The sequence below is a fragment of the Poecilia reticulata genome, chromosome 2, assembly GCF_904066995.2.
Source record: "Poecilia reticulata chromosome 2, P_reticulata-male-v2, whole genome shotgun sequence".
Lineage (NCBI taxonomy): Eukaryota > Metazoa > Chordata > Actinopteri > Cyprinodontiformes > Poeciliidae > Poecilia > Poecilia reticulata.
Genome location: NC_088831.1, coordinates 16233836 through 16249718, shown reverse-complemented (window position 1 = coordinate 16249718; position 15883 = coordinate 16233836). Strand labels below are relative to the sequence as shown.

The 15883-nt window shown below is 40.3% G+C and overlaps 1 protein-coding gene across 2 annotated transcripts in view; it reads right to left on the bottom strand.

Moving 5' to 3' along the window:
- Nucleotides 1–300: 300 nt before the first annotated feature.
- Nucleotides 301–15883, bottom strand: part of kalrna (kalirin RhoGEF kinase a) — a 151153-nt gene continuing 135570 nt past the window's right edge. For both annotated transcript variants that reach the window (XM_081598517.1, XM_008438392.3), the window contains 12 exons: nt 12965–13130; nt 10701–10763; nt 9997–10024; nt 8784–8946; nt 8545–8666; nt 8321–8452; nt 8062–8223; nt 7030–7108; nt 6885–6936; nt 6027–6175; nt 5720–5858; nt 301–5635 (listed from right to left, as the gene is read on the bottom strand). In XM_081598517.1, the coding sequence (XP_081454643.1) occupies nt 5078–5635; nt 5720–5858; nt 6027–6175; nt 6885–6936; nt 7030–7108; nt 8062–8223; nt 8321–8452; nt 8545–8666; nt 8784–8946; nt 9997–10024; nt 10701–10763; nt 12965–13130 (1813 nt within the window). In that variant the 3' untranslated portion in view covers nt 301–5077. The remainder of the gene's footprint in view (nt 5636–5719; nt 5859–6026; nt 6176–6884; nt 6937–7029; nt 7109–8061; nt 8224–8320; nt 8453–8544; nt 8667–8783; nt 8947–9996; nt 10025–10700; nt 10764–12964; nt 13131–15883) is intronic.

Here is a 15883-nt window from a genome sequence, read left to right as displayed (position 1 = left end):
CAAATAATCAGAACCCCCACTAGGTAACTAGAAGAACAGAAAACTCTTGAATTGTGCTTTGCTTCTCTGTATTTTTTTAACTCTGAACTTAAAATGGAGACAATTAATTTAGCTGAAAGTATTTCCAAGATTTTAAAAAACAGTCTTGACATTAGCACATTCATCTATTTTTTTTTTTTTTTTTGATATTGCTGACTTAAAACTCAAAGATGTAAAGAGTTATAGTGCCACCTGGTGGGAAACCATTCAAGCAGTTTTAAAGCACCACTTATACAATGAAATACAGCAGACATGTATAAATACATATAAACAGGCAGGTTGTTTATTCATAAAGAGTAACAAACCAGCAGGTTGTTTGCAGCAGGAAGCCTGTACAGAATATGCTGCATCACACCGCGGCATAAAGCATCTGCATGGTTCTCCACGAAGCTCAGTATGAACACAGCATTTAACAGAGCTCAGCCAGTACAGTCCCGCATGGCGTTAACAAGTCATGAAAGATGCATTGTGGGATTGTGGAGTCGTCTCTAGTTCGGTTTTCTAAAGAAGTTCAGCTGAGGTTTAGTCAACAGGTCCAATTAAGAAGTGACTGAAAGTAAAAGTCTGGAGCAGCGATTCAGTTTTTCTTTGTGATTTACACAAAGAAGAAACATGGAAACAAGCTGATCTACCGAACGTTGATTATTGAAAATCACTAAAATACTCTTGGCTGGGTTTAACCTTTTGTCTCATCAAGTCACCAAGTGTCAATATACGACTGAGGAATGGCCCAGGCTCTTCTAGAGCAGATGAGTGTGTTGCAGGACTTTACTAGAACCAGAGCTCCAACACTTTCAGTCATTTCAGGGAAAACAGACCCCGTTTCTTTCTTCCTATTTCTCCTTCTGGTCCTATTTTAGTGACCCTCAAGTGATCAAAGATACATGCTGATAAGACAACATTCTACTATTTTATTGGGTAGTAAATGCACTTTGATGCGGTAGAGTAAAAGCATTGCTAAGAGCAGCTACTTCGGCTCCTTGGCTCTGCCTGAAGTTCCTATTACAGATTTTTTTGTCGTTGTTGTTCCTTTGTGATGTCTTTTTGGTACTATTTAGAAGATGAATATGACATTTTATGCTTTTACTGCATGTGGTTCATCATAGTTTGTTGGATTTCAGAATTAAAAAATGGTACTAATGGATTGCAGCAAAGTGCTTGGCAGTCATTCAATTGTGAGTTAAATACATGTTTTTTTCTTTCTTTTTTTTCTTTTTACAAACATTCCGTTTTACGCCTAGAATATTCTCATTACCTTAACGTAGGCATAAGATAATGCTGATGCCTTATACCTATATTAAGGTAATAGCTATAACCTGCATTACTCTGCGCTACCAACCAATAGCCGCAATAACTAATCACAAATACTCTATGAACAGTTAATTTAAAAATTGGTCAGTGTGTCCCTCTGTTTTATATAAAGATAGAAAAAATAAAACAAGATGTATTGGCTGTCTGATGTGATGTGCCCATTGTTGTATCCCAACGTTGCTTCTGATTGGTTAATATGCACTTCATATTGGCTCCTTCCCCAGAAACTGTCAGCTGACATCTGACACAAAAGAAACCAAATAGGCAGAAAGTTCTGTTTTTTTCCAGCTCAACAAAATGGATCACCTTGTCAGACTGTGTTTCCATCACTTGCTTCTCTAAATTTGTTTATATTTAGTCTGAGAACTCTGCAGATTTTTTTTTTATTTCCTTCTATGCCTTAGACTTCACCTGGTTTCAAATCCACAATACAGACCCATAAACATGTCCAAAAGTGCTGTGCCAGAAACCAGAATTTCCTGACTTTTTGTTTTTTTCAGACAGAAGTAGAGCTGCTGCTGGGGCAGAAAAGCCAGATTGTGTCCAGACAGGTTTTACCTCCAGACAGATAAAACCTCTCTCCTGGTTTCTCCCTTTGACCATCAAAGTCAGACCGGTCACATAATATTTTGAATGGACAATTTCATAAAACTTTATTTTTCATCTTTATTTGCTATTTCTAGAGTAGAACTAACACTGCATCTTTGTTTTATGTTTGACTGTCAACATTTTCAATCAGTTTTAATCTGAGTACAGCAGAATCTCCTTGCTTTTAGTTTGTTATAATTTGTTTCGTTGGAAAAACGGAACTCATCCTTCTTATGGATATTTGACACGTTATGATGTTGATTTATTTATTTAAATTAATAGTTGGTTGTATTATATCAACACTACTCTGGTGAAGCCCACACACTTCATGAGGGGCGTGACAAAAGGTGTCTTCTCTTTTAACTAAGACTTTTCTCGCTGACTGCATCCCTGGACTACGGCGCTCTTTAAATCCTCGGGTTTAGCCGTTTCCCTGCCGCTGCACACCTGGCTCAAATGAAGTGGCTGATTAACAGGCTTCAGCAGCAGCTGACAGCATGCTGAAGAGCTAATGTAATTATTTAAATCAGCTGTGCTGGAGTGGAGAAACATCTTAGACACGCAGGACAGGCACTGGTAAAAATCACCTATAGGCATGAGCTTCCTTTGTTGATGCTTTCAATATCATTGGATTGTTTTGGGCAGTGACTAAAAAAAAAAATGGAGATTATCATATTATATCAGCGGTAGATGCTCTACTGAGTGAGTAGCAGTGCTAAACAGATTTGGCTGAAATCTGCCAGTGTTTGCAGAAACCTGAGCAGGTTTTATTACAGCTGCACTAATAAACACAGACAGTTACCAACACAACCTTCTGATGGTCGTTACCTTACAGCTGCTCCATAAGCTGCAGCACATTGAACTAAGGCTGCTGATGTGGGGACAGTGGTCTATGACGGCACAATACTTACAGAACACATTCTCTAATTTATACATTCATTATTAAACTGGAGCGGAAAAGTAAACATCTGTCTTCGAGATCGGCCAAGCAGTGACATCATCACAAGTCCAGGCAGGATGTTTGCCACAGTGGCTGGGTCAGGCTGGAAATGTACAATGGAGTTCACTTCTCTACATGTTTACTGGATTACTGAGACACTAACTTCCTGAAACAGACACGTTTACAATCTGATTTTAAAGACATCCCAGGTGGTTTTATATGCAGATGATCCCTGATAGTTTTGCTGTTCTGTAAACTACACAAATGTCTCCTTAAACAGTAATGCGGACAGAGGTGCCATGTTTCCTTTTGCTGCATTAGTTTTGGTGATTATCAGTGTGAATTCCAGCAGTTCAGGGCTCAATGTCTGCAGCTGAGCATCGACTGTTTGGGAGAACAAGTGGTCTCTGTTATCTTTACACAGTGTCAAACAGAACAAGACCTTCACATTCAAAACTACACTAGAAGGTACAGTTTTACACTGGCACAAAAGGATCAACTGTGAATCTAACTGTAGTAGTTGTGTGGTTTTCCCTATATTGGGGATCACAGCAGGTTCTACTAATACAGATCCGGCGTTTCTGCTGGACCTGCTTTCATTCAAGTTAAATAATTATTACAAAATATTCATGTGCGTTACATTGGTCGGTCTGTTCAAATCGATTCATAAGTCTTTAATACAGAAAAGGGACATTTACAAAGAGTCCAGGTGGTGATTACGTTCCATCCAACAGGAAAACAACACTGGTCCAGTCGTCTTCTAATCATTCAAACACAAAGAATTATAGAGCCTGTATGAGGGCCCGAAGAAATCTGGGCTGCAGTAAGTTTGGAGGTTGGATCTCAGTTAACATTTACATCCATTCTGTCAAAAAAAAATAATAATAATATTTAAAAAAAAAATTTAAAACGGCGAGTTTAAACAAATTCAACACAAGCACATCTAAAGAATTCAAAAACATTTCCAAAAGTAATGTTTGACAATGAGCTCTGCCTTCCATCCCAGCAGGGTGGATAAAGAGCTCTGCCTCGATCAACAGTGTGCTCTGATGAACACGTGTTACACACCAACAACAGAGCTGCTAAGGCTCGGCATTGTTCAACTTTTAGATAAACTGTGTGGCAACATTTAGGAAAACCACAGACTCCAAAAGACCTCTCCTTTTCACTGCCATATTGAATTTGGATTTAAAATGTATTGTTGGTATTGATCTTGTGGACCTCAAGACTCTTTTAACAGCCACTATTTGGAAGTTATGCCAGAAAGACGTTTGTCCATCGTAATCATGTTGAAACTCTATATGGACTTTAAATGGAATCCTGTATTTAATCCGAGGACTCTAAGATGGAGCTTTTTGACAAAGCCACTAGAAAAAGGTTTGCAATAAAGCAAAGAATGACTATGTAGAAGCACATCATGCCCTTCAAGCATAGTGGAGGACCTGTGATGCTGTGGGCCAGTTGTCCTCCAAAGGCCCTGGAAGTGCATGGTGCATGGTGACATTACCTCTTTGAAATGTAATAATGATTTGCCAATGCCTGCAAAGTACGGAAATATAAAAGGGTCATCAATGGAACTATCAACAAGATAATGCAAAGAAACCCCCCCAAAAAACATGTATTTATTATTGCTAAATTTCACCCAATTGGATTAATATAATGATATATAATAATTGTTCATTGTGAGATTATGCCACTACATTTTTCAGTAGTTTTTGTTCACGTCTTTGCCACAGAAACGGATGAAAGTGCAGGATGCTTGTTGGCTTTGTCAAAGTTTTCTGTAAGATGTGAACAATTTACATGAAAAATAACTTTAGCTTCTCTTCTATAAATACAGCCTGTAAATCTTGGTGTAAATACGGACATTGTGGCTAAGAAGCGATGGCTCCTGTTTAGTGATTCCAGAGTGTTTTCATCTCTTTCTACATGGCTGAGATGATTTCTTTGGGTTATAGTGGATGTATTTTAAAGCAAACAAACAAAAAAAATAAATAAACTAACAAGTTGTGGAATAAATAACTGTTTTGAGCCACAAATAGTTTTACAAATAGTGACCCGTCCAGATTCAAGAAGATTGTTGTAAGTTGGACCAAATGGGAAAGTGTTTTTTACTCATAAGTCCATAAGACAGTAAAGTAGTAAAGACATTTCAGTGTTGGTGTTCACGGATGGACTAACTGTTCATGGTTCTCTCCATCACAGTGTGTTGCCCATAGTGCTGCTCACCAAACCTTTGATATTGGTGATGGGACGGACATCGTGTAACTGTCTTCTCCTATCGATGAATGTGGCCAACCTTGACCTGTCCAGGGGCGTCTTGGAGTACTCCCCTCCTTGAGCGCCCCCCCGGCCCACCCACGGGTGTTGTAAACATGAAGTGGCACTAGGCCTCTTCCTGGGATCCTCCTGCAGCACCGAAGACACAAAATCCCTGGCCGCCTGACTTACATGATGGAAGTATTCATCCGGGAAGCAGAAGTCCAGGCGGCAAATGTTTACACATGTTTCCTCTGGTGACTCATCCAGAAATGGGGATACGCCACTGAGCATCACGTAGGCCAGCACGCCCATGCTCCACACGTCTGTCGAAACAGAGACCGGCATACCTCGGATGAGCTCGGGGGCTGCAAACTCTGGGTTTCCGAGCAAGAGGTGGACATATCGGCGGCTAGCAGAGAGCTGGACAGCGTCACCAAGGTCGATGAGCTTGACAGATGGAGCCGGAGCTCTAAGATCCACCATGATGTTCTCAGGCTGCAACAGGGAGAGATAACAATCAGCCCAAAATGACATTAAAGCTTTTTTTTTTATTGTTTACTGTAGACTATAAGTTATCACCTTGAGATCCAGATGTGCCACTCTGCAGGTATGAAGGTGCTGGAGAGCCTCCAAAGTTTCTCTGATAAAAAATGCTACTTTCTCTTCCATCAGCTCATCGTGGGCAACGAGATACTCAAGCAAACGTCCATCTTCTAGCCTTATACATGCAATATCAGACAAAAAACATGCCATTTTAGCTAAGATGCCCCAACATGAACATAAAACCACAAAATATTTCTGCTAAACAGTGAGTGTTTAGCGGAATACTAAAGCTGTGACTTTTAAAACAACTTTAGTGTTGTCTGGACAGTGCCGCAAAACTCACAGCTCCAGGACGAGCATCAGAGAGGTAGGAGACTCATAAGTGTCCAGCAGCGCCACCAGCTGGTGATTCTGGACATGTCGGAGGATGTCTGCTTCATGAGCTACCTGCTCTTTCTTCTGCATCTTCTTATTCACAAACTTAACAGCAACCTGGACAGAAAGAAAAAAATGTTTCTCAGTGAAAAGACGCTTACGGTGAAAGTCCAGGCAAAAACTCACACAAGTCATTTGTTAAATGTCCAACTATTACAGACTCGTGTCATTTTTTTTTTCAACCTTACAGCACCTGGTAGCAAATTTTAGATGATGCGGGAAGAGAGGAAAGGCAATGATGGAGAAATGAGAGGAAGCAAAAATATATAGAAAAACTCAAACAAGTAAAACAAATAGTAAATTCACAAAGTTCAAGGTATTTGTGATCAAATCTAAAATTATAACAAATAATATGGAATGCTACATATTATAAAGCTATTAAGACTTAAAAAAATACATAATAGAACAAATAATAAAAACAAGATCATATCTCCCACACCCCAGATCCAACTCCAATGCCAGTAATGCACACGAGACATACTCATCTATGTTACAACAAACACATTCAAACATCATGTCAGGTGGGAATTGGTTCTTTTTTGTTCTCCTGTAAACACGACAGCCTCCAGTTTTTCCCCAGCTGTTGTTACATGTCTGATCTTTCCCACACAGAGTTACAGTTGTTAAAGATAAGATTATATGAATGAGATAAATATTTCTTATCACAAAAATATAAAACATCAGATCATTGTTATTCTTTTGAGCAAAAACAACTGTGCCTAGAGGCAGAGCGAAATAACAGAAATCCTCACATGTCGTGTCCTACCTCTTTCTTTGTTGATTTGTTCAAACATTTTCTCACGACTGAAAAGCGCCCCCTAGTGGAAAAAGTAGAGATCTGCCATTAAAACTCTGAGAATGGTTCCCAGTGAATGTTATCTGGCTGATCGACGAGAGGCACGACGCTTTACCTTCCAATCTCGCTGATCTCAGTGAAGACTGACTCAAAACTTTCTTTCCAATGAATCCCTGTTCCATCGCACCCAGAGGCTGAGCAGGAGAGAGAGGCAGACACACAAGAGGGTCTGAACAGAAACATATTTTATTCTCGACATTTTCATGTCATGTTGTGTGGAAAACTTTGGAAATCCTATTGAACCCATCTGGGTGGACTGGTTAAAAGATTGCTTTTTGTTTCGAGATTTTATTGCAAAAATAAATAAATAAATACATTTAATGAATGTATTTATTTATTTGTTTATTTTTATTCAGCATTTTTTCAGCAGGTTGAATCAAACCTAATATAAAATCCTAAAGGGTCTGTTATGTTTCTCATGTTTTGGGCTGCTTTTCTAGTTATGTTTCCAATCCAGATGTGCAAAAGTTTCTTGGTATTCTGTTAATATAGAAAAAAAACACAATTTTGCTTTCATGAAATAAGAAAGGCAATTAAAGCCACATGTGAACAAACTTGTTCACGCAATTAGTAATTAAGAAACATCATCCTCCTACCACTTCCTGTTGTTTTGCCTGTGGTAACATCTGGTTGCTGATCACATGAGTAGTGTGATGCAAAAAAAAAGTAAAGTAGTGATGCATACGGCTGAAAATCCACCTCCGAGGACAAAAACATTAGGAACAAATGTTGTTGTGTTTTTTTTAAATTGTCGTGCCTCTATTAAGCACATTTGTTTCCATAACTTCAATTTGTGCAAATATATGGTCAATGGAAACAGCTACTGCTAGATCAAGTTAAAATCTGCACAGTTGTTAAACTGCAGATTTTAACACTTTCTAAGACTTAACATGACTAAAGTTCATTGAGAACTTTCACATTCACTTTATCTTGAATGAATCTATGGCGCATTCTAATGAATGAATAAGTTAGTCAATCAATCAATCAATCAATCAGTCAATCAAGTTTATTTGTATAGCACAGTTCAGCAACAATACAAAATCAGTAAAAAAAAAAACAATGGAGTGTATGAGTGTGTGCTCCTTACTGCAGCTGCCCAGTGTGACCATGTTTGAGGGTTGTGATGGAGGGCCAACCCCCCAGCGGTTGGAGGCTCGAACTCTGAATTGATAGTGACCTCCAGGAATAAGATTATCGATCTGGACACACTCCTCCCTGCAGCTGGCCGCCTGCTGCCACAGGAACGAGTCTGTGGGTGGGAGGAAGGGGAATGAAGAGGAAGAAGTACGTACTTAGTCTTTTTGGAACGTCAAAGAGCATCTTTTGATTCAACAGTTTCCACAGACCTTCCTGTCTGTACTCTACAGCGTAACTGGTGATGGCGCAGTGAGCAGATGAAGCTGGAGGAGGCCAGTGGACCAGCACCGTGGTGCTGCTCGCCTCCTGAGCCAGAGGCCTTCCTGGGGCTGCTGGGATACCTTCGGTTTAAAACGATGAAACAGAAAAGCATTGGAGCTGCAGCAGAAGCATAGGACGGGGGACAACCCGTGGTGGAAAACAAGAGAGGCACCTTGAACTTTAATAGACGCAGAGGAAGAAGCAGAGCCGTGATCATTAACAGCAACACAGGTGTAGATCCCTGTATCCTGAGGCATTAAGTTGCAGATCTTCATCAGGATGTCACCAGTGTCCCTTGAAAGGAGAGAAACAAAAAACGGTTGAAGAGGTTGCAAAAAAAGACAACAAAAAAAAAACGCAGAAGAATGAAGCTGAAAAAGGCTTTTTGTTTTCACCTCTGGTGTGTTTTACCTGATATCAATGGTGAAGCGGTTGTTACTGGTGACCGGGTTCTGGTCGGGGCCCTTCACGGTCACTGTGGGTTTGGGTCGTCCACAGACTTTACAGCAAAGGACGACTGTCTCCCCAAACGCACACGCCACATCCGACAGCGGTACCAGGAATTCAGGGGCCACTGCAGACAGCAAACACATCACAGCCGTTTCCTCCTCAGGGCACCCAAAGGCCACTCTGAGGCACAGATCCCAGGTTTAGCTTCTACGGCATCAGAGCTGTTGTCAACTATTCACAGCAGCGTGTTTCTAAATGCATAATGAATGATTGTATTCATGTTCCTGAGCTTCAGGTCTTTTAGTTCCTGAGTCTGTTTGCATCAGGTTTTTTTCTCTTGAATGTGTAATATTTACAGAAATTGTTTGATTGCAGTTGCACACAAAAAATATAAAGTTACAGGTACAATCATTTTTACCCAGGTCTGTTTGACTAGTTTATTTTATTTTATTTTATTTTTTCACCTTCTACCTTTACAAACCTTCCAGGATTCTGCTGAGAAACATCCTCACAGCATGATTCGGCCTCCACCGTGCTTCACAGGGGTGAAGCTGGTTGGGGTTGTTTGCCCAGGGCGCCAAACAGGCAGAGAGCGCCTCTGGTGAGACCAATCAGCTGGACCTCTGTTGAATTAGGTCAGCCTCTTTAAAGGGGTAAATATTTATCCAATTGCTTATTTCAAGTTAAATATTTTTACTTAATTGGCTTTTTTTTTAGAAATCAGTTTCCTTTGATATTAAAGAGTTTTTGTAAATTGTTTGGCATGATTGCTTTGTGAAAGCAATAAAGGGTTAAAACGTCCAACGGGGTGAATACTTTTTACAGCCACTGTATCTGTTGTGGCTGTTCCTGCTATATAGTTTAATTAATAACAGCTGTTTAGACTTTGACTGTTAATGAGCTCGATGAAAGACCTACCAAATTCAACTTTTAACCCTGAGGGGGTGTTTAGGTGATTCCAACTGGAGGTTTTCTTTAACACTTTTAATATTGCTCTAGGTATTTCTTTTTATTCTATTAAAATTGGAGTTATAAAAAGAAATAAAGTGTGTGAGGGCTGAGGGCATGGCTTATGGTGTGACAATAAAAGGTAAAGATGACGCCTTCCCTTAAGACACGTCCTACAGCTCTCAGATTAACACCGCCGGATCGTGTGAATTCGTTTGTGTCTCACCTTCCTGGATGAAGTTTGGGTTAAGAAGCTGGAAAGCAACAACAACAAAAAAGATACCCGTTAGGTTCCAAACATTAAGCAAGTTTATTTGTGTAGCCCATCTCAGCAACAAGGAAACTCAAAGTATTTCACACACATAAAACAACAAACACACAGTAAACTGTGACAAAGACTAAAGGAAAGTGATGAAAAGTGGGAATCCAGGTTACAGTTAATGGAGGAGTTGGGTTGTTGATTAGTTCTTGTAGTAGTTTTGGAAACCTGGCCGTTCTTGGGAGGTTTCACCACAGTTGGTGCTCAGATTCCAGTTGGCCTTACAAATGGTTTTGTAACCCATTACAGACCGATGGATGTTAATGACCAATGTAACCTATGTGTTGATTCTACAGGTCTGGCAGTGATCAGCCCTGGATGTGGCTAATGACGTTCTTCCCAAACAATGTCGTTAATCACAACTAATTAATGTTTTAACAAGGAACAGAAGGATTATCAGATTTTTTTCCTAGGATCAGACTGACTTAGATAACCTTTTTGCTCTTAATAGATAAAATCGAAATTTGAACATTTCTTTTGTATTTCCTCGGGTTATTTATTTATTTATTTATTTATTTTTTACATGACAGAAACAGAAGAAATCTCCAAGGTTGGGGGAAGGGATTTTAACAGCACTACATCTAATTTTATGCTAGTTAGGCAGCGAATACCTCCATGCCCGTCTTTGGGTCAAGGTCTTCCTCACTTTCTGACTCGTCAGAGGTGTGCAGATCCTGGTGGACAGCAGAGGAACAGGACAAGAACAACACGGGGAAAGGAGGGAGAGGTTTGTGTGAGTAGGAGAGAAAAGGCAGAGCAAATTAAGGCTGGCACTGGAGAAGACAAAGAGGCTGATAAAATGTAATTTGGCTCGTTGGGCTGAAACAAAAATATGCAGAAGATAAAAAAAAAAAGCAACAAATAATAAGAAGCAAAAAATGATTACATTTAAAAGCCTCTATATATATGAAGGGCAGTCACTCGTAATGTTTCTTTATGGATTTCAAGTCATTTATGATTATGCTGTTGTTTATTCTTACATCTAAAATATACTTTAGTTTTGACAGAAGCACGGCTGCCATTTTGCACCATCACCCCTTCTGACCAACACCAGCAGGCGACAACAGGTGAAGTGTCCTGCTCAAGGACACAGCGGCAGAGGCAGGTGAAGCAGGAACTTAGGTTTAATCCCACAGTCCAAAAACAAAAAGAGGTTAACTGTGGATCCTAATTCCGACCTTAAGTGTGCATTTTTCAACCAAATGCACAACAATTATTGATCTAAAAATATTAACAATTATCCGACAATGTGATAATTTCAGCTGATTCTCTACTGTATAAGTGGCTTAGACTTGAACGCAGTTACATAAGACTTTACAAATTTGTTCAACCCTCTTCATAACCATGATCTTCTGAGATAGTTTTTAACTCCACTAATGTGGATTAAAAAAAAAACTATTAAATTTAAAGCTCAAGTTGTAAAACTTGAGCTTTAAGTTGTAAAACTTGAGCTTTAAGTTTTACTTAAAGCTCAAAACTTAAAGCAGTTTTAAAGATTTAGAAGATTGTTCAGTACAAATATGTCTCTTCATCTTCCTGAGCACTAAATCTGTTTCAGAAAACTTAAAAGTTTATTGTTGGAGGAATATGATTGAGCCCTGCGACAGACTGGTGACCTGTCCAGGGTGACCCCGCCTCTCGCCCGGAACGTTGCTGGAGATAGGCACCAGCAACCCTCCCGACCCCACTAAGGGACAAGGGTGTAAGAAAATGGATGGATGGATGGATGGATGGATGAATGGAATATGATTGAACATCCACGCAATCAGATGTTTAGCAAAATTTTATTGAAAAATAAGGGTAGAACAGAAAATTTGACAAACCGAGATCTGTGTGTGATGGATTTAACAAAATATAAATCATGAGAAGCCCAAACTAAACAGGTTTTTATTGCAGCTTTTAAAGACACATCTTAAACAAATTACAGTCATCTACAATTTGGATAGGATGGTCCAATCTCCTGAACTGGAATTTAAACTGCAGTAGTTTAAATTTGCTGTATCTCCATTATAAATGTGCACAAATCTTTGTTGATATTTTTGCTAATGTTGAAAAAAGCACAAATTAGCAATTGTGGTGTTTCTATTAAATAAGAAATGAATTTAAAATGACACGTGAAAAGTGGTGCTTTCTGATATGGACGACATGGGCCCAGGGCGGCATCTTGTGGGGGGGTGGCATGAGCTGCAATTTTGGTGAAATTTCAGTCAGCAGTTTTACAACTTGAAAACTTTCAATTCAACATATTTCAATAACACAACTTGTTATGAACTGTGTGATGCTGTAAAACAGGGGAGCTCAAGTCCAGTCCTCCAGAGCTGCCATCCTGCAACTTTCAGATGCTTCCCTGCTCCAACACATATGAATCAAATGAATGGCTCCTTATCAGGCCAGTTCAGAGCTGATCCCGGTCCGTTGAAGTAAGGATGCATCTAAAAGTTGCAGGACTGTAGCACTTGAGGACTGCACTTGAGCATCCAGGCTGTAAGAGCTCTGATGGAATCAGCTGCATATTGTCCAGATCCCATCCTCCTCCTACTGCTTCCTGTCATCTTCTTTATTGGTTTACAGCTGAAAAACCATCCTAGTGCTTTCTTTTTTTATTTAATTGGTGTGTTTCCCTTAAGCAAATTTATTTTCGTAATTTCAATTTGTGCAATTTTATGGCTTATGGGAACACAGCTTAGGAATGCAGCTGAATGCACAATAAAGGTGATGTGCCGCTTTGCATCAAGCAGCACAGGCCTAATGGCTCCTGCTGCTATCAGGTTTAAGATCAGTTTCATAAAACGTCTGGATGTACGAAAGGACTGAAGGAGTAAGTAGCACATACACACCACATCAGCCACTGGAACCGCCGGCCAGCTGTACTCACTTTAGCCTTGTGGCTGGGGCTTGGCAGGGCTAGCGGGAGGGGGGAGACTGCGCCATCTTTGGGTTTGCGGAGGAGGCTGTTCTCCTGACTCCTGAACCCCAGAAAGGAGCTGTCCCTGGATTCAGCACGTTTCCTAGCGCGTAGCGTGTTCCATGACAAAGACTTCCTGTGCAGTGCATGAAGGACAAACATCAAGCAGCCAATCACACAGTAACTTAGCAGTGTCCAGCTCAGCCATTCTGTGGATGCAACAGCAGCTGTCGGGTCAGAATAATGGAGGTGAGCAGGATAAATCCAGAGGCACTGAAAGCTATCTGTCGCTCTGGGTTCATTTCCCTGTGTGGAGATGGATAATTGTCTTTAGAGTTAGTTGTTTCAGGGTTTCCTAAATTTACAGAAGAGGATTCCACGACAAAAGAAAGAAACGTTTCAATCAAATTCAACAAAATCCAGATCCCCCCCCAAAAAAAAAAAATCTACTCTGTTCCGCCTAAAAGAGAACAGGAATTTAGTGCGTTATTTATTTGTATGAAGGTTCTGTCAGTATTACTCTCTATGTGAAGCTGTAGCCATGTGGCCATGGAGCTGCCACTGCACCGACATGGAAACTGAGGGAGTCATTAGAGCAACACCACTGTCCTTCAATAAACAGCTTCAGTGCCCTGTAGGAAGTCTGCCATATTAACTAGAGGACATGGTTGATTTTGCTTCTAAGTTTCAATCAATATTTATGAAATCAGGTGAGACCAGTCACCTAAAGAAATGCGCGAGATAACTCTGGGTCTTTGTCCATTAAAAGAATCTACATGTCACTTACCTCTTGCAGTTTTTTAGTAACCATTTTAAATCATTCATTTGTTATTTCATATTCACTTAAACCAAATGAAGCTTCTGTTGTTGATGGAAAACCATCAAGGCCCTCAAGCCCATCCATGTTTGTCAAATTAAAAAAAAAAAAAAAGAAAAAAAAAGGTGAATTCAATTTTGATTTTAGCATCCACTGAAATTCTTTTTTTTATCTGAATTATTTCCATTATTTAATTATTCATAAATTAACCACGTTCTTGTTGAATGTTGGCATATCCAGGAATATCCATTATACCGTATTTTCCGCACTATAAGGCGCACCTAAAAACTTTCAATTTCCTCAAAAGCCGACAGTGCGCCTTATAATCCAGTGCAATATATGGACCAATACTGAGCCACAACAGGTCTAGCAACTACGGTAAGCAGCCGCCGACTTCATTTTGCCCGTAGAAGAAGCGCGCGGTGCATGCTGGGATAGTTGTCAGAACGCTGGTTTGTTAATAAAGTTTGACTATATGCACATATCTACCTACCGACCAGATAATCAGGTCGTCTGCAGGTCATTTAGCACCAAGTTCTCCACCAACATGCTGTGGCGAACGGAGAAGGGTGACCATCGTCCGGCCACGCCCTGGCCCAGTCGCCGAAGGCTCTCCTCGCCGACCGAGGAAGGGGGGGGGGAGACAGACTGCTTCAGGGTTTACATTAGACCAGGTCTGTGTTACCCAGAAAGCAGTTGGGCACAATATCCCAACACCGTGAGTGAAGCAATGACTGGGGCAGCCTACTATATAAGGTACTCGGGGACCATTTCTTCATTACACATCCACATTTGTAAGGGACGGGTGGCAACCCTAACTGTACTATGCGCCTTATAATGCGGTGCGCCTATGAAAACAGTTTAAAATTGGCCATTCATTGAAGGTGCGTTATAGTGCGGGAAATACGGTACTTTGAACACAGCCAGTTTTCATCCCATCAGAATTCCATTGGGCGGTTGCTATTTTGTCAAGTTTGTTGAAATTCTTCAACAAACTTGACAGTAAAATCAGCCAATCAGAGCATGTCTCAAAGTGAATTAAATTCATAGTTTATGAGAGGTTCGCCCAGCTGAAGGATCCACCAATCAGAGCTCTGCATATATTTGAACATAAAGTGAGCTGGTTATGTTAGTTGAGAAGTCAGTTCCAGTGAGGGGCTGTTTCAGCTGAACAGCTTCCATTATACGGTTCATGAGAATATAACCTGTGAGCATGCAGTTGTAAAGAGAAGACCTGTCATAAAAAAACTTTAGTGGACATAAAATCAACTGATAATTTCTTCTGACCATGAGTGTAATCTTTCATCAAACCGCTGTAATGTGGCCACCCAGGTGCTCAGCTCCTGTGTCTTGGACCTAATGTTACTCCAATGTCAAAATCATCAATCTGCTTTTGCAGATCAAACCATTTCTGGTAAATTGATGTGCAATGTTCAATCTTTGATCACCAGATCTTTGACGTCCTGGTTGATGTCTTGAGACAACAGTGGTAGCAGCATCCCGACACGCCGGGTTTGCAAGAACAGGGTTGCAAGCTTCCTTTTTTTTTTTCTCCAGATGTAACAATGGCCATCATAGTCAAACACTTTAATTTTATTTAATCAGATGACGGGGCATGTCTCCAGACTCTGTTCCTACATGCAGTTACAAACTGTAATCTGGCTTTATATGTTGCTATTGGAGGAAATTCTTCCTCTTTGACTTTTCAGCCCATGTCAGTAAGAAGATGTGGATCTGAAGCTTTGAATTAAAATGAACCACAGATGAAATTAGGTAAAAAATATTCTGGCATCCAACAAAGACTTTGGTAATCCTGACTGATCTAAAACAGCAAACGTTCAGTCTGAGTTAATGTTAGAAATAAACTGTGGCCTTACAGCAGGATCCTCAAATCCAGTCAGAGGGTCGGTGCAATGACTGGAACCGATCAAACAATCAGCAGGACTATGGAGAACTTGTCTGCATAGTGAGCAGGTCAACCCGCCATTTGTCTCAGGTATGTTGGACTAGAGACACATCTAAAGGTTGCAGGACACTGGGCCTCGAGGCCTGAATTTGAGGAGCCCCTGCAT